Source organism: the organism of the source record quoted next, unplaced genomic scaffold, assembly GCF_019419815.1.
Source record: "Pyrus x bretschneideri cultivar Hongxiangsu unplaced genomic scaffold, Pyrus_bretschneideri_v1 Contig10, whole genome shotgun sequence".
NCBI classification, from domain to species: domain Eukaryota; kingdom Viridiplantae; phylum Streptophyta; class Magnoliopsida; order Rosales; family Rosaceae; genus Pyrus; species Pyrus x bretschneideri.
The window spans coordinates 9422806-9445305 of record NW_025999391.1 but is presented as its reverse complement, the minus strand read 5'-3'; the positions used below and the strand labels follow the sequence as shown (position 1 = coordinate 9445305).

The 22500-nt window shown below is 37.9% G+C and overlaps 1 protein-coding gene across 2 annotated transcripts; it reads left to right on the top strand.

Annotated features, from left to right (window-relative positions):
* The first annotated feature begins 4560 nt into the window (after nt 1–4560).
* Nucleotides 4561–7392, top strand: LOC103964138 (DNA-directed RNA polymerases II, IV and V subunit 11). 2 transcript variants are annotated; one of them, XM_009377034.3, is made up of 6 exons: nt 4561–4644; nt 5904–6023; nt 6107–6196; nt 6324–6402; nt 6551–6646; nt 7161–7392. In XM_009377034.3, exons 2-6 carry the CDS (start codon nt 5971–5973, stop codon nt 7191–7193), a joined length of 351 nt encoding a protein of 116 aa, XP_009375309.2. In that variant the 5' UTR covers nt 4561–4644; nt 5904–5970; the 3' UTR covers nt 7194–7392. The 2 variants fall into 2 exon arrangements, with proteins under 2 accessions (XP_009375309.2, XP_009375308.2); XM_009377033.3 differs by having other exon boundaries at nt 4564–4654.
* Nucleotides 7393–22500: the final 15108 nt, after the last annotated feature.

Genomic DNA, 22500 nt, shown 5'->3' with positions numbered 1-22500 from the left:
AGTCCCTCAATTTAGAAATGTCTAAAGTCAGACTTGTGAGTTAAATTATAATGTTTGTGACCTAAACTAACTAATGCGTTGGACCATAGTAGGCCTGTCCTCGGATCAATCGTTTCGTATTAAGCGAACGGGTGGGGAATGCTCAACTCGAACCTCAACAGCTTGTTAATGGCTGAACAATTGACAAAAAACAAACTTGGAAGCAAAACAAAGTAATTAGATGAATACATGATGGGGGTCTAGTGCAAGAATTAGTTGATACACCTTGAGCATGTCCAATGCAAGGAAATTTGAAATTTTGTCTAAGGGGAGAAAATTTTGAAAATAATTTATAATTTAAAAGAATGAATAAAGCTATACTTAGCACTCATTCATTAAAAGTAAATAAATTTTTGTTTTTAAAAAACGATATTATTTACACTAAGGGGTGGAGAATTTAAAAGTAAATAATTGAATCAACAAGGATCAAACCATGTCAAGTGACTCAACATCCTCTTCCATCCCTCTAGACTCTAACCTCCAAACTTTTTTATTTAATTTTAAAAAATGATCCACTTTTTCAGGGACTGAGAAGACTTACAAAGACATTTCAGCCTCCCGTTGGCCACTATCATGTGATTCACCAAGACATGCTGTGTGAAATAGAGGTTTGAAATTCGTCTTTAACCACTAAGTCATCACATCGTGGTTGACTCTACCCTCCAACTTGGCTTTCACACAACCTAAAAAATAACAAGACAGTTTGGGGACATAACACTTGATTTAACTTCATTTTTTACCTAATACAACAATATATACACCACGGGCTTGAGAATTCATGTTAGGCCTTATGGCAGCAGGTCATCCATAATAAATTGATATCGAACACTTCTTTCACATAATCGAATTTAGGACCTCGTAATTTTAAGTGAGGAGGAATTTACTAGACCGTAGGGGATGACAATTCAATCCATTAAACCTAATAACTGTGAATAACCGTCCGAATGAGACGAATTTGGGTGTGAAATTCGGTTATTTTTCAGTTACTGGGAAAAACCATGAATATTGATTCGGTTATGGTTTTAGATCTGGTTATAGGAGTTTCCGATCATTATCTGTCCCCGAAGCCTCTCCAAATAATATATATATAATATAACGTATATGTATATTCACAAATATTGGAATTATTTGATAATTTGTGTAGTCTTTCTCCCATAGTAATTGTTTTATTTGCATCTCCTTCCTTTTTTCATGGGACCAATTTGCCTTAACGTGCTATCATATTTGGCTTATCAAGAGCACTTAAATTATAATGCGCAAACAAATAATATTTTTTCATGGATAATCCCCGATGGTTAATTTGCGGCTACGGATATGGTTAATTTTCATGGTTATGGGGATGAATAAGTTGTTTCTGTCCCCAAACCGAACAGTTGCCATCTTTAACTAGACCTGGCATTCGTGTCATATTTTTCATGTTCGTGTCATATTTTTCATGTTCGTGTCGTTTTTGTGACATGCTCGATATCTTATTGGGTCGTGTCATGCAACACCAGTTAAAGTAAACGAGCAATATGATCCGACCCAAAATTGACCCGTTAATATTATTAGGTAATAAGACCCGACTCATTACCTGTTAAAAAAAATTATATTTTAAATCAATAAATAATGAAAATGAAAAACATAATTTGACCCCAAAAAATTGAAAACATAATACTAAATTAGTACATGCACACCGCATTGTAACATCCCACATCGCCCACTGGAGTGGATCCTGTAAGCCTTATATATATTCTCATCTCTACCTAGCGCGAGACCTTTTGGGAGCTCATTGACTTCGGGTTCCTTAGGAACTCCGAAGTTAAGTGAGTAGCGCGCGAGAGTAATCCCATGATGGGTGACTCACTGGAAAGTTCTTGTGTGAGTTCCTAGAAACAAAACAGTGAGGGCGTACTCGGGGTCCAAAGCAGACACTATCGTACTACGGTGAAATCGAGGCCAGGATGTGGTGGGGGCTTGAGCTTGAATGTGACAATTTGGTATCAGAGCCAATCCTTGGCCGGAAGTGTTCCGACGAGGACGTTGGGTCCCTAAGTGGGGTGGATTGTAACATCGCACATCGCCCAGGGGAGTAGATCCCATAAGCATTATATGTATATTCTCATCTCTACCTAGCACGATACCTTTTGGGAGCTCATTGACTTAGGGTTCCGTAGGAACTCCGAAGTTAAGCGAGTAACGCACCAGGACAATCCCATGATGGGTGATCCACTGGGAAGTTCTCGTGTGAGTTCTCTGAAACAAAACCATGAGGGTGTGGTCGAGGTCCAAAGCAGACAATATTGTGCTACGGTGGAGTCGAGCCCCGGATGTGGTGGGGGCCAGGGCCGGGATGTGACAGCATCGTCACATAAATATTACTTTGAAGCATAAAAAAAAAGTTTGTCTTTTAAGTATTACATACTCCAAAATAAGAGCCTAATGAAAAAACATTAGTACATTACTATAAAATACCAAATGTTCTTGGATATGGAAAATGAAGGGAGTTGCATTTCAAAGTTGGGAAATCTTGTACGTTTATAAATGCTTTCACATTTTTCAGACTTGTACGTTAATGATTATGAATTTTATTTATTTTGAACGCTCTTAAAAATACTATTTATGAGGGTTTGTATGGTTTTAAAATTTTAAACGATGATGTACCCATACTCAAAGCGTAGCAAAAGCGATCACGAGCCTTTACATATTTTTTTTCACATTTTTCGCACTTGTAAATTAATTATTATAATTTTTTAATGTGTTTGGTTTTTTAAAATTACTTGATATTTTTAATTTTAATGTGTTTTATAATTTTTTAATGTCACATCCCGCCCCAGGCCCCCACCACATTCTGGGCTCGACTCCACCGTAGCACGATATTGTCTGTTTTGGGTCCCAGTACACCCTCACGGTTTTGTTTCTGGGAACCTACACGAGAACTTTTCAGTGGGTCACCTATCCTGGGATTGCTCTCACGCGAACTCGCTTAACTTCGGAGTTCCTACGGAACTCGAAGTCAGTGAGCTCCCAAAAGGTCTCGTGATAGGTAGAGATGATAATATACATATAAGGTTTACAGAATCCACTTTCCTGGGCGATGTGGGATGTTACATTTAATCTCACTCTTTTGCCTATAGTATATACTATTAAAATAAATAAATAAATAAATAATATATTTTTTAAATTTATATAGAATAATAATATAATAATACATTTTTAATATACAATATATACATATACACTATGGCTATTGTATTTTATAGTAAGTTTTTTTTAGTAGTTTAAAAATTAAAATCATCAAAATAACATTTTTCTTATCGTGTAGAAATAGATTACCCGCTGTAGGTCTATCCCTAACTAAGTGGCAACCAATCTTAACCTTTTGTTTTGTTTTGTTGATACAACAATATTATTCACACTAAGGGTTGAGAGGAATACATTGGTATCAAACTTGTTATTTATTAGATTCAAACCTAAGACATTTTACTCACAAGTGAGGAAAAATATCACTAGACCGTGATATTAAGTGGTAAACAGGTTCAATTGCTATCAACCCAAGCCAATAAGCCCCAAAACAAATCCACATTTTAATTATAAGTTAAACCATTACTTAGTACTGCAATAAAGTGGTATTTCTTTCACTTGTAAGTGAGAGGTTCCAAGTCAAATCTCGTAAATAGCGAGTTCAATACTAAATCATTTCACCCTACCATAATATAAATATACAGTTGTATTAAAAAATATAAAAAGGTTTCAACCAAAAAGGCCAGGTCCGTAACACAAAAGTTTTGGGCAACCTTAGAGCAAGTCTAACCCTTCTTTGGAGGCTGGCCCAAAGTCTAAAAAAATAGGCTAGCACCTAAAAACAACCACTCCACCCCACAAATAGACTGACCTAGAATGGGCTGAGTGAGGAATTGGCCTATCTGACGTCATACTGATGTCAGCCACAACTGATTCTTTTTTTGCGGTTGGTATGTGGAAAACACATGCTCGTAGGCGCGCGTTCCAGACTTAAAAAAAAAATGTTAGAATCTCACCGTGGGTCATGTGTCCACTTTTAGGTCGTAGGATTTCAACCTTTTTGAAATCCAACAGTCCAGATTAATTAACTTAATAAAAAATGTTTAAAAATACAGAAAAAAAATTAAATGATTTTATATATATATAAATACCTAACCATCTTCTATAAAAATTGTACTTTCAAAAAATAACACGTGACGTGATAAGATTGGTTAATTGGTTAAAAATTCTATTCGAAATTAAAAATAATTTTTTATTTATTATTTTATAAAAAAAATTAATAATATTTTAATACGAATTGAGTAAATTTTGGGCCAGCTGATTTTTTAGGAAGGAAGATACACTTAGACAATTACTGTTTAATCAAGTTAATTACTATTTATTTAGGTGGATTAAATGAACTTTGGGCCAACTCATTTTTGAGGGTGGACTTACTCTTACGTAAATAATACTGGAAAGCCCAAAGAAACTCATAAGTCGACGGCTCCCGAGCCCACAAACGTCTCTGAATATCTCTCTCTCTCTCTCTCTCTTTACAGCTTCGTCCTCGCTCGCAGCACAGCTAGATCGTAAGTGCTCTCACGCTCTGCTTCTCTCCTTTACGTGAGTCCAGGTTCAGCTCTCGTTTTCTCCGTTACTAGTATTATTATTTTTATTATAATTTTTTTTCTGAATTTTTTGATCTCTCTGATTGTTGTTACGATTGGAATGGGGAATTTAATTTTTTTTATTTATTTTTATTGTTTGGGTTTTCTTCGTTTTGGTTGATTCTCCGGTTTCTGGGTTGGATATACGGCGGGGTTTTTTCGCCATTGCTGCACATCAGCCTCCCTTTGTTAGTGGAGGTTGGGTGGCTGTTCTTCCCAAGAGGGATTGAAGCTTTGGGCTTAGGGTTTTTAGGGTTTAGGGTTAGGAGCCATTGAAGGAGGGTTTAGGATTTTTTATTTTATTTTCGTGCCGATTGTGATTACAAGTAAAATATTGGGAAATGGAGAGGGATAATGGTAGTTTTTTTTACTAGGAGATTCAATTTATTGGGTTCTGTGGGCATATGAAAATACCCTCTTTGTAATTTTACAAACGATGAATTTGTTATTGTATGAAGCAGTGAAAAGATGAATGGGTAGAAAACATATTCAAGAGAACAAAAGTGAAATTTTTTCATTCAACTCCATAAAAGTTTCGTTTTTATTTTATTTTAAATTTGATAGCAAACTCAAACCAGACTTTATGGATATTAAACATATTGTTCCATGATAAGATTACGGTTGTGTTTCTGGTTGTGGCTTATTTGGACTTGTGCTCATTTTGTATTTTGTTGATATAGTATAAAGATAGAGGCTTTCATGCTCAGCATTCAGTAGTGAGATCGAGTTAGCTGTCTCAGCAATTCAGATTATTTTGGTTACCGTATAAACAATCAGTTTTTTGCCTATACTTTTGGTTCAAAGTTAATACTGCAAGTTTTTTTTTAATAAAATAAAATGATTTGTGTATACATTCATTCTTCCCTAGTTGTTGGTCTGGGCTGCAGCAGTTTGTCTATATCTGGTTCTTGTTACTGCTAGTATCTGATTTTTTTTCTCTTGATATGTTGGTTTGTACAGACCATTACTTTATGCATGTTTATTCACTACTAACATATGTACTCAAAATATACTTGCTTCCCCTGCTATGGTATAGAGAGTACTTTAATCTCTTGACGTGCTTATACTATATACAACTATCTCATTGTACAATTCCATAAGTAGCTGCCAGTGGTTAGTCAAACTGTATATCATTTGTGCTCTAATATTTTATCACATTCAAATTTCAGAGTCTCAGGAATAGTTGTGTAAACATTGTCCTTGTTTTGTATTCAGTAAGTTGCGCCCCACGAAAAAGAAAGAGCTAATCCTCAGTCCGTGAGAGACAGAAGGAAACACTACCATGAATGCTCCAGACCGATACGAACGATTTGTCGTCCCTGAGGGGACAAAAAAGTAATCATAATCTCTCTGGAAAAAATTTCAGCTCCTTTTTGAAGTATAAAGTCTGAATCCTTATTTTTTTTTTCTCTTTGCAGGGTGTCATACGAGAGGGACACGAAGATCATCAATGCAGCATCGTTTACAATTGAGAGAGAGGACCACACGATCGGCAACATCCTCCGCATGTATGCAGCCCTTTTCCTTTAGTTCAAGTTTTTATTGATTTTTTAACTTTTTCTCATTCTTAGATAACTTATATAAACTTGACAAAATACTATTTAATAATTTCCTTATGAAAATTGTGGCATTCAGGCAGCTACACAGGGACGAGAATGTTTTGTTTGCCGGCTACAAGCTTCCTCACCCCCTTCAGTACAAAATTATTGTCAGGGTCAGTTTTCCCAATTTAATTCTCTATGATTACTTATCCTCTGCAACAAAAAAGAGGAAGGAAAAAAATGCTAATCATGAAAAGAGAAGTAGAAGTGCTCATATAATGTTGTGGTTGTGACCTGAACCTGTAAATGGTGTTTTTGTAGATTCACACAAGCAGCCAGTCTTCACCAATGCAAGCATACAACCAGGCTATTAACGATCTTGACAAGGAACTTGACCATTTGAAGAGTGGTTTTGAGGTAATGCTTTTTGATGCTTCTCCTTCTTAACGCTTGCTTTGGTAAAACTCTTACTGAGTGTTGGTCCAACGAAATAAAGGCGTTGGGAATGCTTTTGAGATACGAAATTTACCTCAACCCTATTTCTAGCATTTTTTGAGATTTTTAATATTGTGCTACCGTGGAGCCCTCTTCTGTTAAAAATGGAGTGAACTTCAGTTTCATGGTAGTTCAATCCTAAAGATTCATGGTGTCAAATGAATCTACTGTTATATTTCTATCATCATAGGTCTAGCGGATAATGATTGATATCAAGCATCTGAGAGTATAAGATTATGAAATTGATATTATGTTCGACACAAGTTCAAAAATATTTTAGAACAAACTGGGGCATAAATGTTCAACACAAGTTCTAAAATATTCATGTGAAAGGTTATGCCTCATTTTATAAGGCTGTTAAGTACTATGAATGTGTCATGAATTTTGTACTTAGGTGTACAGTGAGTGCATTTACATTTCTAAATCCCGTATGCAGGCTGAAGTTGCAAAGCGTTCGGTGGAGTACTAGTAGGCATCATTCCGGATCTGTAAGGAACATGTCAGATACTGACATCCGACTGTTGTCTTCTTTAATTATGGATCAAAGTACCTTGTGTGGATTTTTTATGTTTCGCTGTATCATGAATGTTTATGGATAGTTATGAAATGAGACCAGGCTGAAGGGGCCAGCAGTTTCTTGAAAATATGGTGTGCATTGCTTCTTAGCATTAGTCTTATATTGCACGTAGTTAGCTTTCAGGTCATGCTGTAAATTCACACCTCCTTGTGCGTGGTCGTCTGCATCTGTAATTTCATAAGTTTTGAGAATTACGACGCACACCGCGTATATTGCACGCTGTAAAAGGTCGGCATGTTTTATAACCCTTTTGCTGCTGCTCATGTGTGCAACCTGCAAAAGGTAACTCTGAAATTTAGTTATGAATTCACCATTTGGGGTTGTTCCCCTCTTGTTCACATATCATTAGAGAGGAAAATTGAGGGTTGAAATAGATGAACGTACTTGACTAAATGTGTACTGTTATGAAACCTGCTGCCTGATTTACACGAACGATACTCGGTGATAAAAATGTGTGAGAGTGCTGAAAATTTAGGATTTGTGTCAATTGTTAAAGTTGTGAGTTTATTGGGCCCTTGTCATACCTAATCAAGAAATTTGTAGACTATAATCTTGATTTGTGATGGATAAACATTTACGTTGAAGGGAATGAAATCTTATATATATATTTTAGAGGAAATTGTAGCAATGGTCACTCAATTCTAATTCAACTAGAGTAATGGTCTCTCAACTAAAAATTTGTGACCATTGGTCCCTTAACAAATCAAAACGTGCGTCTATAGTCGTTTTTTAGTCAACTTCGTCAGAACTTCCATCAAAATAAGTTGCGTGCCATGTATGTGAGGCTAAATCAAGGGAAAAATATGGAAAACAAAATGAGAAAAATTGTAGCAATAATCCTTCTACTTTAACCCAATTGGAGACATGATTCCTTAACTTTAACCCAATTGGAGCAATGGTCCGTCAACTTTAACTCATTTGTGGCAATGGTCCTTGCAACATGACTCATTTTGACGAAATTCTGACCGAGTTGATGAATAGAACTATAGCTGCACATTTTGATGAGTTAAGAGACTAATGGTCATGAATTTTTAGCTGAGGGACCTTGCTCCAATTGGGTTAAAGGATCATTTCTACAATTTTGTCTATATCTTAATCTTAATTCATTACTTCACTTACCATTCAGTATTACGGTCTGGTGATATTCCTCTTTACTTGGAAGTGAGAGGTATTAGGTTCGAATCTCGTGGATGACGAATTCAATACCAAATTAGGCTGTTCATTGTGTGGCTTAGCCGAACTCCTCATTTCCTCTTCTTCTAACCCTGAGGAGGCAGGGTTGATGTGCGGACACAATGTAACATCAACAGAACCTTGTAAAATTACTATCAAATTATGCACTTTTGTTTAATGGTTTGTGGCACTAGGTGATATGCACTTTTTTTAATGGTTCATAGCCCTGAGTACTACTGAAATCGAATGCATGAAATTAAAAATAAAAAATCAAACAATCATAGAAATCAAATATAACAGCTAAAACAAAACTAAAACGTTGAAGCCGGACCCCAAGGTATGCAGTTAGTGCTACTTAACATTGAAGCCGGACCCCAAGTTATGTATAAGGAGAGTAAAATGTATAGGTTCTAGTTTGGTGTTTGTTCTGCCATTGCATTTTAAAATGAAAAGAAGCTAAAATGTTGTCTGTAAAATAAGAGGCAGGATTAGAAGAAGAAGAGCCCTAAACAATTCGGACGATGCCTCATTGGCTTGACCAAAAAACAAAACTTAATTTGGTACCGGTCCCTTGGGGAACGGGGAACCTCACCCTGCATGTGTTTGCAATGTATAGTTTTGAACTTCATTGCTGCTCAAGATATATTCTTTTTATATCTAATTTCATTTGAAAATATTATCTTTAGCCTGTAGTTTACTGCATTACCCTGTTTTCACAGAAGAAAGATTAATATTTTAAAATAGAAGTCAGATTGATTTGTGCGCATATTATTTTGATAACAACTTTACAATACATTGTTGCAGATTTAGACGTAACCAAGTTGGTTAAAACCGACGTACTATTAATATTTTTGAGTGTGAATTTCCTTCCCTCTAATTTAGATTGGATATCAAAACAACGAGATTTTCTAATATAGAATATATTATACACCGAAATCTTTAACCTTTGCATCTCTATTTATTAGTTCTTTAGCCGCACGTCCGCTCTTTCGGTGTATGGTATACACCAAAATATAGAACTTAACAATGCATTAGTATCGTTTTTCCCATTGATTGTATCTTAAATATTATAAAGTGAGGGAACTTTCTATTTTTCTGTACATTGACCTTCTAAATGTTAAACAAAAACCATAGTGACTATTTTAATTGAACACAGAATCCTATATGGACACAGACAAATGCATCTTTCGAAATTTCACCTTTTCATTGCAGCATCTCTTTGCATTAATTTTAATGACCTTGGTTTTTGCAGTATTTTTGTTAGCTTCTAATTAAACAATGTGTGATTAGAAGCAGAACCCAATGCTTTAAATTTTAAGAGAAATGTAAGCATGTCTGTTAGTTTCTTTGGACATGGATAATTTGGCTTGCTCGAGATTATAAATGTTTTTTTTCTTTCTAAATTTTACAATTTGCAACCCCATCGATATGTGAAATCCAAGCATCTTTGTGACTTCTAATTTGTTTGCTTGTAAAGACAATGATTAAATTATAGATGTTAATTAACTTAATTTTTAGGTAATCACAAATTAGAGAAACTTCCTTAATTACATTACAAGACTAAACTGCATTTATATCATATAGCATTATAGTACAACACACAGTTGACCATTTCGCCTAAGAAATAAAATTGGATCCAAATATGCATTTGCAAGGTAGATGAGTAATTTGTTTGGATGTTCAGGAGGACTATACTTGCATTAACGGTCCACATTTGTTAATTATCCGAGTCGTTCGGTACTGTATTATGCGCAAGTTTCGTTATAAGGCTTATATTACCAATAACAGTTAGGGTAAATTACACAAAAATACCTCAATTATTGGTCTCACAACACTATCATACCTCATCTTTTAAAATTGACAATGTCATACCTCATCTTTAGAATTTGGTCCAATGTTATACCTTCTGCTAGCTTGGCTGTGAATTTCTCAGTTAAATGCTAACGTGGCTTGATCTGAGACCCACTGTCTATTAAAAAATTAATAAAAAAAAAAAAAAAAAAAAAAAACCCAAACCCCTAGCTTCCTCGACCCCTTCCCCTTCCCCTTCCTTGCAACCTAAATCCAAAACCCAGATCCCTTCCCCTTCCCTGCAACCCCCGACCCTTTCCCTACCCACGCCAACATCACCCCCCAGACCCACCTCCTCCTTCTCTGCCGCCCACCCCTCTCCCCGAAATGGACCGACCCAGATTCGTAATCGAAGCCTCTGAGGCCGAATCAATGGCCAACCAGTCTAACCTCACCGTCTTCCAGCTTCTCCCCTCCTTCATCAAGTCCGCCCAGGCCCTTGCACGCCCTCCGCCTACTCCCCTCCTTCCCTGGAAATCGGATCGAAAGTGGACAGATAAAAGGTTAGTTTGCCGGCTGTTTTGTCCAAGGTGTTTGATTTTGGTTTGGATTCAAAGATGTTGTTTTCTTGTGGGGTTTGGATAAGGTCAAAACTTAGACGGAAGGATTTGGAGGTGTGGCGGTGGAGGCATTGGGTTTCCAGAACTTGACGAAAGAGGGGAAGAGATGGAGGACGGTGAGGTTGCAAGGAAGGGCGGGGAGAGGTAGGTTTGGGGGGGAGATGATGGCGTGGGTGGGGAAGGGGTTGGGGGTTGTAGGGAAGTGGAAGGGGTCGGGGAAGATGGGTGTTTGGGTTTTTGTTTTTGTTTTTTTATTTTATTTTTAAGGGTAAATTATTATTTTTTAATATTTTAGGGTAAATTACACTTTACCACCTCACGTTTGAGGTTTATTATAACCTCATACAACATTTTCAAAACATTTCACTTTCATACCTCACGTATTATTTTATTTCAATATAATACATTCGTTACATTTTCCATCCATTAATCTGTTAAGAGCTGACGTGGCGGCCACATTTATGCCACGTGGCTGCCAAAATTGTGCCATGTGGCAAATTTTTTTTTTTTATTCATTTAAAATATTATAATAATTTACCCTTAAAACACACACACACACACACACACACACACACACACACAAACTAAAACCCACCTCCCCGCAACCCCCCAAATCAAATCAAAGTAATTGAACAACAATCAACAATTACCAGAAATCCCAGAAGGCATCTTGACCATGGAGACAGTCATCAACCCACTCGCGGGGACGCTACTCACCTTCACGGTAGTCTTCAAATTCGAACCCTCCACTAGGAAACGAAGAAGACGTTGTCAAACCCCTAGCTGCTCTTACTATTCTGAATGTTCGACTCGGTGACATGACGACGTCGTTAAGGAACTCACCATTCCCTATCTTAATTCCATACGACAACGATGCAATAGGAGGAAAGGCGGGGAAGAGCTCAGAAGAGTTGTTGTAACTCTCAACGAGCACAGACTCTCGGTGGGTCGGTGAGGCGGGAATTGCAGAAAAAAGAACCAGACAGCTGGTATCGGAAGAGTGACGTGACGGGGGGATCATTACCAGAGAAAGGGAGTTATTGGAGGATGAGTTGGAGACAGTAGGCGATAGGGTCGAGCAAGGCGAATAACCTGACTTGTCAGACCTTAGGGTCGTTGACTGTGTGACGAGGTCGGTGAGGGTCCATTTGGGAATTTGTGGGTGTGGAGTGAGGGTTTTGGGGGGGGGGGGGGTGGGAAGAGTGGGTTTTGGGGTGCGGAGAGAAAAGTTGGGGGGTTTTGGATTGTTGGATTTGATCGGCGAGGGGATGGAGAAGATGGGAAGCAGCATAGAAATGCAAAGTGCATGAAAAAGAAGTGGGGTGTGTTTTTGGATGGGAGGGGGTGAAAAGAGTGGAGGAGAGGGAAGGTTTCTGGGTTTGTTTGTGGGGAGGTGGGTTTCAGTTTGTGTTTTTTTTTTTTAGGGTAAATCATTATAATTTTTTAAATGAAAAAAAAATTATTTTTGTGCCACGTGGAATAAATTTGGTAGCCACGTGGCACAAATATGGCCGCCAGGTCAGCTCTTAACGGATCAATGGATGGAAAATGTAATGGATGTATTATATTGAAATAAAATAGTACGTGAGGTATGAAAGTGAAATGTTTTGAAGATGTTGTATGAGATTGTAATAGGCCTCAAACCTGAGGTGGTAAAGTATAATTTATCCAATATTTTAATAGAAAGTGGATCCCAAATCAAGCCACATCAGCATTTAACTGAGAAATTCACGGCCAAGCTAACGGAAGGTATAACATTGGACCAAATTCTAAAGATGAGGTATAACCTTGTCAATTTTAAAAGATGAGGTATGATAGTGTCGTGAGACCAATAGTTGAGGTAGTTTTGTGTAATTTACCTTAACAGTTAGTATGTGCATGAACAATTGAGGCTAACAAATTAACTCACATTTACCATTACGATTCTCGAGTTTAAAAATATAGGCAAAAAGAGAGTACAAAAGAAGTGTAATTTGCATAATCAATTGGTAAAAGAAGTCTTGAAGATTGCTTCTAACCTAAAACAAAGAAAAGAAACTTGTAGGGACACAAAGAAGTTGAAAATTAGAGACGAACAAACAAATATAAAACTACGAATATTTTTATTTATTGAAAACAGAGAAATACGACCGACAAAACTACATAATTCGAATAGACTACATTTAAACAAAATTTGATTTTCATACTAAACTACAAATTATGTTTATAGAGAAAACAATAAGAAACCTTAATTCAGACATATTAGGTCTAAACTCAAACAAAAAAAATAAAAAAAAAATAAAAACCTATATTTCCAGTAATGATAATGTGGTCAATCCCCGGTCTCCCTAGCATTACCCTTTCTCAAAGGGTAGGGGAGACCAAATTTTAATATCAAATTTATAAATCAAATGATGTGTCACTAATAAGAAATAAGCACGTTAATCAATACTTCAATAATAATTCAATCATCAACATCCACAACATCTAATTTACAAATTTAATTTGAAAATTTAGTCTCTCAAATTAGATTAATGTCTCAAAGATTGCAAAATTTGTTATTCTTGTTGCAGTCATATTTAGAATAAGAATGTGATTGTGTAAATCCTAGGAGATATGGGAAAGTATCTTATATTCCTATTAGGACTAGATTACCTATTAAATGTTGTAATCCTAAAGGGAAATGTTTTTACCTATTCTACTACTATAAATAAAGGCACAATGGGGTGAATCAAACACACCTCACAATTAAATCAATCTCTCTTCTCTCTTATTGTGGCCGGCTCCCCCCTCTCTCTTTAAACCCTAGATCGTTCAATCAAATAGGCCGACAACACGTTATTAGCATGCTCTTGCCAGAAGCTGAGGAATTGACGCATCGTAGAAGGAGGCTATCATCCACCAAATTTAAAGGCTTATTCGTTTTCTGCTAATCAGGTATGCTTAAAATAAAAGAAGATATTTGAAATGTCCACAAAACATGAAAACATTCCCCATGATGCATGAACCGCTCTATGTTTATATTTTCCTTTCAATATATATATATATATATATATATATATATTTGTTTCATGCATCACACAACTAAATTGTTATGTGGAATTTGTGAGTCAAACTATACAAATAAATTAGAAGCATATTTAGGGTTTTTCCTAAACCCTAAAGGACTTTTTGAAAAAAAAAAAAAAAGGGGATTGGACATGGTGCGGCATACCACCACACCATCACTGTGGAAGCAACCACCAGGCCTCGGCCTGGCACTCACCTCGGCAGGACCTGAAGTCCCATGCCCATCCTGCTGCATTGGCCCACAGCCATGACACTAGCCTTTTTGAGGCTGAGCCTTCACTCAAACCCACATGCCAGTCCATGGGGTTGGGTTTTTGTCCTCCCGTGCATCACCCACAAAGCCAGCTCCTGCTGGGCCTTGTCCCGTGCACCCTCTTTTGGCCCAAATGAAAACCCAGCTGTGGCTGGGGGATTTCTTCCACCCCGTGGCCTGCAGCCATGACCCGAGGTCTTTTTTTTGGGCATTGCCTTATACTTAAGACACCCAACTTGTGCCTTTTACCCATGGCATCAAGCCCAAATTATTTTAGGGCTATATATTTGATCCAAAAATATTATTTTAATATTATCTAGCTTCTACAATCGACCCCGTATGGTCCGATTTATTGAATTAATTAAAAGTGACATGCGATCCATTAATCTGATAATGAATCCAAAATTATTGACCTAAAGATCACTTTTGGACATTAACGATTCAATCATTTATTTTTATACTTTGAACCGTCACATATTTTCGTAGTAACGAAGCTCTCACACTTGAGTTCTTGAAGAACCTCAAATCCACTATATTCAAATTAGTATATTGCATTCTGTGTTTCTTGCAGGAACCTCTCATTATGAACTAATTGTTCATAAAACTAAATTGAACCTATAATTTCAAATTTAGTGCCTTTGAAACCCAAAGTTTTCATTCAAAACATACCACATGAAACCTGTAGTTTTCATGCATAAATTAAACCAATACAAGTCTATAGAACCTATATGTTCTACGATATATGTCTATGGCTTACCATATGACTACTCAGGTTTTCCCCTTTGTTTTAGGGACATGTCGAACTTGAACAAGCTCGATTTCTCTGCTCTAGAAGTCTCTGGAAGAAACTATCTAAAGTGGGTTCAAGACGTGAAGCTCCATTTAACTGCAAAGGGCATTAGAGCCACCATCGAGGCACCTATCACTGACAAACTTATTGACGAAGCTCAAAAGGCTACTGCAATAATCTTCATTTGAAGACACATCCATGGTGCATTACAGACTGAGTATCTCAGTGAGGAAGACCCACACACCATCTGGCTTGCTCTGGCTGACCATTTCGATCACCACAAAGACATATACTTGCCTGAAGCAAGACACGACTGGCAGTATCTTCGCTTCTAAGACTTTAAGTCTGTGAATGAATACAACTCTGAAGTTTGTAGAATCCGTTCTTTGTTCAAATTCTGCAAAGTGGAACTAATTGAATAAGATCTGCTGGAGAAGACCTATTCGACCTTCCATGCCACCAATATTGTCTTGCAACAACAATATAGGCACCAAAATTCACCACGTTTTCATATTTGATCTCTGTTTTACTTCTCGTTGAAAAGCAGAACCAGCTTCTAATGAAGAATCATCAAGCTCGACCCACTGGCTTGAACGCCGCGCTTAGAGCGTATGCGACCTATTCCAGCAGCTATCAATGACGAAAGAATTGTCGTGGCCGTGGCAATGGGTGACAAGTCCAACCACAGGCCCAAGATCAACAGAGTGCCACACCCAAGGGAAAAAATGTGACCCAGCAACGTCCACCATTCTCCCCTAAGGCCCTAAACTTCAAGAACAAGGGCAAAGCTCCCGTTCAGCCTACTTCTATTGAACTGGACATGTGCTATCGCTGTGGATTAAGGAATCATTGGTCACGCGTATGCCAAGCTTCCCCTGAGGTTATTGCCAAGTATCATTCCCGTTGTGAGTCTAACTTTGCACATGTGGATCATCTGAAATATGCAACTACATCAATGAAGATATCAAATTTTCAGGAGGCGTCAGCGCCTATGGATGAATAAATTAGACATGTTTTTAGGGTGTTTACCCCTAGTGGCCGAACCCACTAGGAGTGGCCAGCCCTACCCCCTTATTTTGCTAGGTTTATGGTTTAATTTTGAACAATTTTCCTATGTATTTGGAATAATTTGTTTGGTTTTGGTTTGTTTTGAATTATGGATTGTTATTTGAATGGATATTATTCTCTCGAATTGCTTAATTGAATGAATGGACTTATATCTATGCATGTGACCATTTTAATCAATTTGTTTCTAGGTATGTCTAGTGGGGAAGTTAATTGTCTGGTAAATAATGCAACCACGCACACCATATTGCGTGAAAAACACTGTTTTACTAACTTCATACCCAAGAAAGCTCATTTGACAACTCTCTTAGGCTCATCCAACCTGATTGAAGGATACAGAAAGTCACGTATCATGTTGTCCAATGGTACAATTCTGACTATTAAGGAAACACTTTATTCTCCATGTTCCGGAAGAACGTTGCTGAGTTTTAGAGATATTCGAGATAATAAATATCATCTTTAAACCACTGAAGATCATGGTTCTGAATTTCTTTGTATCACTTCTTATGAATATGGCTAGAAGTATATTCACGAGAAGTTGGAATGCTTGCCGAGTGAGTTGTACATCACAACCATTCGCAGCATAGAAGACCACAGTGTGGCCGGCCCTATGCCTGAGTTCTAGGACACTTTGTTGCTTTGGCATGACCGTTTGGGACATCCTAGACGTGACATGATGCACCATATCCTCAAATCTTCACACTGGCATAAGTAACATACTTATGTTGGACTTCTGCCATGAAAAACTTGTTCTTTAGGGAAGTTGAATACTTAACCCTCATATACAAAGATTATTCACTACCCCCCTAAATTTCTTCAGAGGATTCAAGGGGACATTTGTGGACCTATCCAACCAACCTGCGGACCATTTAGATACTTTATAGTGTTGGTTGATGCATCGACACGATGGTCACATGTTTGCTTGTTGTCCACACGCAACATTGCGTTCGCTAAACTCCTAGCTCAAATCATTAAGCTAGGGGCTCACCACCTTGATTATCCGATCAAGTTGATTCGACTGGATAATGTTGGAGAGTTTACGTCACAGACTTTTGATGATTATTACATGTCAGTAGGGATTGATGTGGAACATCCTGTACCCCATGTTCACACTCAAAATGGCCTGGCAAAAGCTTTCATAAAGCGCCTTCAATTGATAGCTCAGACTTTAGTTATGAGAACCAAACTGCCAATATTTGCCTGGGCTTATGCAATATTGCACGCAGCTATGTTGATCTGCCTGAGGACCACTGCTACTGAACCACATGCACCGTTACAGTTAGTCACTGGATACGAGCCTAATGTCTTGCATTTACGGGTGTTTAGGTACGCAATTTATATGCCAATAGCGCCGCTGCTACGTACAAAAAGGGGTTCTCAGAGAAAAATGGGAATCTATGTCGGTTATGATTCGCCATCAATTGTTCGATACTTAGAACCCTTGACAGGAGATCTCTTTACCGCATGTTTTGCGGATTGTCACTTTGATGAGACAGTTTTCCCATCGTTAGGGGGAGATAAGCATGCTAATGTTATCGTAGAAGGTTGCGAATTGTTGTGGTATGCCCCCACTATGTCTCATTTAGATCCCCGCACTGCCCAGTCTGAAACTAAGGTGCGACGAATTATAGATCTTCAGAGCATTGCTCAAAGCATGCCAGATGCTTTTAATGATGTAGCTAAGGTGTATACCCGCTGCAAACATACCTACAAGGATAGATGTACCCGCGTACGTCAACAACCCACCTGGGAAGGCTGGACCGTCCCCGAAGGTGGGGAGGCCGCACCCTCCACGCGGCAAAGTATATTGGTGGCTAGCCAATCACCTACTCCGACCCTAAAGCGTGGTAGACCCTTTGGCTCAAAGGATTCACAACCCTGGAAGAGGAAAATGTCACCAATTAGTAACCCTAGTTTGAATCCGACCATCATTCACTCATCTGTTTCAACACATGAGGTTATTCTAGATTACGGTGATGCTTCAGATGAAACATGCTGGTCTCTCGAGAATCGTGAAATTTCGGTTTACTACACAATATTGGATGAGGTTTGGAATAGGAATAAGATGATGGTTGAGGATGCATTCTCGTACTCAGTAGCTATTGACATCATGCTTAGTGATGACATTGAACCACATTCCGTTAATGAATGTCGACGTAGAACCGATTGGTCAAATTGGAAACAAGCAACCCAGGTCTAACTTGATTCGCTCGCGAAACGTACGGTATTTGGAGTTATCGTTCCTACACCACCATGCGTGAAGCTTTTTGGCTACAAGTGGGTTTTCGTGAGGAAGCATAATGAAAAGAATGAAATAATGCGATATAAAGCACGCCTCGTAGCGCAAGGCTTCTCTCAGCGCCCTGAGATTGATTATGAGGAAACGTATTCCCCCGTAATGGATGTTATAACGTTCCGCTACCTAATCAGTTTGGTAGTTTCCAAAAACTGAATATACAACTTATGGACGTGGTAACCGCGTATCTCTATAGGGATCTAGATATGGAAATATACATGAAAGTTCCAGAAGGACTTCCATTGAATGGCTCAAATAGTTCTAGACCATGAAACACTTTCAGAATTAGGTTGAGGAGGTCATTCTACGGATCGAAACAATCGGGCGGATGTGGTATAACCGTCTGAGTGAATAGTTGACAAGTCAAGGTTATGTGAACAACGAACTATGCCCATGCATGTTCATAAAGAAGTCACATTCCGGATTTGCAATCATTGCAGTTTATGTCGATGACATGAATCTCGTTGGGACTCCCGCAGAGCTTGAGGAAATTGATGCACACTTGAAATTAGAATTTGAGATAAAAGATCTTGGGAAAACTCGATATTGCCTCTGCTTGGAGATCGAGCATTGTTCGGATGAAATCTGAGTACACCAATTGAACTACACCCAAAAGGAGTTGCATCATTTTAATGAGGATAAAACGAAGCCTTCGAGTACACTCATGATCGTTCGGACTCTAAATGCTCAACGAGATCCCTTCTATCCAAAGAAGGATGAGGAAGAGATTTTAGAACCCGAAGTTCCTTACCTAATTGCAATTGGGGCTTTATTGTACTTGGCTCAGTGCACTAGACCTGACATCTCATTCGCTGTGAATCTATTGGCTAAATACAGCAATGCGCCCACAAGCATGCACTGGAATGGTGTTAAAGACATTTTGTGCTACCTCAAAGGTACAACGGATTTGGGCTTGTTCTATACCCGCGAATCTCCAAATGTTGCCGCCCCCTATGGTACTTGGATTGATTCTCGCCTTGTTGGTTACGCACATGCTGGATATCTGTTTGACCCATATAGAGCACACCGTTATATCTTGGATGTCTACCAAGCAAACGCTAGTAGCAACTTCGTCTAACCATGCTGAGATTCTCACCCTACATGAAGCATCACATGAGTGTTTTTTGGCTGAGAGAAGTTATAGGACACATTCGAAGCACTAGTGGTCTTACATCAGTCGTTGACTTTCCTACGACGATCTTTGAAGACAATGCACATGTATTGAGAAGTTGAAGAAATGATACATCAAGGGAGACAACACCAAGCACATAACGCCGAAGTTCTTTTATTCACATCAGCAGCAGCATCATAACATTGAAGTCAAGTAAATCCGTTCACAGGACAACCTGGTCAATCTTTTCACCAAGTTGTTGCCCAAGTCTACTTTTTAGAAGCTTGTCCAAGGAATTGATATGTGTAAATTATCTGAGTTGAATCGCTTGTAGTTCTCTTATTTAGAAGTTATGTCTAACTCAGGGGGAGTATCTACAAGTATACTCACATGATCTTAATGTACTTTTTTTTTTCCTACGATTAAGAGCATTTTTCCCACTGAGTTTTTGCTACCTAACGAGGTTTTAATGAGGCACTCATCCTGGGATGATCATATTCCGTTGAGTTCTCTACCTTTGTCCAATTTGACGTTTGTTTAAAGACATTATGCATACTTCTCACTTTTCTCATTAGTCTATGGGTTTTCCCCATGCCTTGGGTTTTACCATAGCAATGTTTTGTGAGTTTTACTACAAATGCATACTTCATTTAAATTTGAGACTCGTGATCACCCATTGTGCCAATGACTTCATCAACTATTCTACCTTATCTGCTGAAAATCTGATGCAATGGTTTGTTGAGTATTTACATACTCAAGGAGGAGTGTTGCAGTCATATTTAGAATAGGAATGTGATTGTGTAAATCCTAGGAGATATGTGAAAGTATCTTATATTCCTATTAGGACTAGATTACCTATTAAATGTTGTAATCCTAAAGGGAATTTTTTTTACCTATTCTAGTACTATAAATAAAGGCACAATGGGGTGAATCAAACACACCTTACAATTAAATCAATCTCTCTTCTCTCTTATTGTGGCTGGCTCCCATCTCTCTCTCTAAACCCTAGATCGTTCAATCAAATAGGCCTACAACAATTCTTAATTTTTTTCCTGTATTTTACTTTTGGGTCTTGGTTTTAGTTCCAAAATTTATTAACCACCTATATTTTAATAAAATAAAAATTTTCGGGGTCACATAATTTAATAATTTTCTTTGATAAGAGTTCTCCCAGAAAAAAAGGGTTTTTTGTTTGTTTATGCCAAGGTCATCATGAAGTTGCAAACTCGACTATAACGGCCATTTGTCCCTTGAATTTAGGCTAATATGCAAATCATCTCAACATTGTGAATTAATTTCTTACACTTTCTTTTGGTTAAATTTATAAATATGCATTCGGTGTTACTCGTTGTAAAACAAACTTTCATATATATCATGCTTTTGATTATGTACTTTTTGTCAAACTCAATTTGACATGCTCCGACCTTGATATCCCCAAATATCAGGATAGACACGTATTGGCTAACACCTACGGGTGATGAAGCCATTTTAAACATGCATGCAAATTAAAATATGTGGTTAGAAAGAATATACTAATGCAGAACCGTGTTCAGATCATACAACTACTCAAGAATAATGTGAAAGAATTATTATAAAAAAAGGTTTGAACAAAGGAATGGATCCTATACTGGGAAAACTCGAAGATCCCTACACGGAATTGCCCTGACATCGGGATTATGTGCCTCGATTCTAACTCCTGAAGGGGCGCAAAAACAGAAAAGGTGAGTGGACCAAAGTTTATAATAATAATAATAATAATAATAATAATAATAATAATAATAATAAAAGAAAACCATTTTATTTATGACCATACCAATCCCCTATTTTGAAAACACATATAATACTACATAATAGGTTTTCAAAAAACTCTAGCATACAATGAAAAACGTTCATAAAACATGTACTTGTAAAACAATGCTCAATATTGGTGCTGTCGCCGCCCAAAAGCAAATCCGTAATCTCATTAATGATGTATTCACTAGGGGTATCATAGTGGCCCGAAGGCATAACCATCACAAAAGGTGAAGCTGTATGACACTGGTTACGCTAGTGAAGAAACCATGGTCCATCATCCAAAGGTGAAGCTATACGACTCTAGGTTATGCCAGAGAAGATGATATAACATATATATGTATATGTAGTGGGTCCATCACCTGAGGGTGAAGCTGTATGACTCTGGGTTACGCCAGAGAATAAATGGGGGGTCCATCACCCGAAGGTGAAGCTGTATGACTTCGAGTTACGCCGAAGAAGAAACATATACATATAACATATCACACTGACACTAGCCCCAGGCTAGTGAAGCTGGGCATATGTCATCAATATCATCAATTGTGTCCTATGGCTATAGACATCTGCATACCCGGTTGTGTGTATGTGATGTATGATAACCCATATCTAAGTACCGAAAACATACCTCAAAACTCATATCCAATCACCGGAGCTCAAAAGCTCAAAGCCTCAACACATAGATACATGATAATTCACATTCGTAAATCCAGAGAATTGCAAATACGTAAATCCAAAGATTCATAACCTTTAGTAAAATGTCAATTCGATAAATCATTAATACTTCCTTAAAAGCAATTTAATTAATTCATAAATTCTCCTCAAGTCATAATTATAGAAATCCGTAAAAATATAATATAAAACATACTCAAATCATGAAATATGAAATGCATGCAAACCTAATATTTTATAAAAACATGCAATTAAGAAGGGGTCCACTCATAGATATTTTGTTGCCCGAAAGCCGCGTGAACTTAAGAGAATGATGTCATTTCCCACCGACGCACCTAAACACATAAAGAGGCCATTTAGTAAAGCACTACTAAAACGGTCGAATCTGGGAAAACAGACAATGGCTTCGGATTCAGCACGTTGAAAAACCTAAGGAAGGGCCTCGGGTTCCCCCACACGCTGCCACATGCAGAGATGGGTCGTCGAAAAGTTCACTAGAAAAGTTGTTGATGTCACCGTGGATGGCGGTGGAGCACGGTACCTCCAGCGCATGTGTTGGCCCACGCCCGGACCAGAAATCTGGAATTCAGGT

Bases quoted from the DNA above. Each gene is read 5' to 3' on its own strand.
- LOC103964138 (XM_009377034.3), top strand. From the start codon at position 5,971: ATGAATGCTCCAGACCGATACGAACGATTTGTCGTCCCTGAGGGGACA. The intron at 6,403-6,550 runs GTCAGTTTTCCC...GTGTTTTTGTAG, and splicing joins AGTACAAAATTATTGTCAGG to ATTCACACAAGCAGCCAGTC. The intron at 6,647-7,160 runs GTAATGCTTTTT...TCCCGTATGCAG, and splicing joins ATTTGAAGAGTGGTTTTGAG to GCTGAAGTTGCAAAGCGTTC.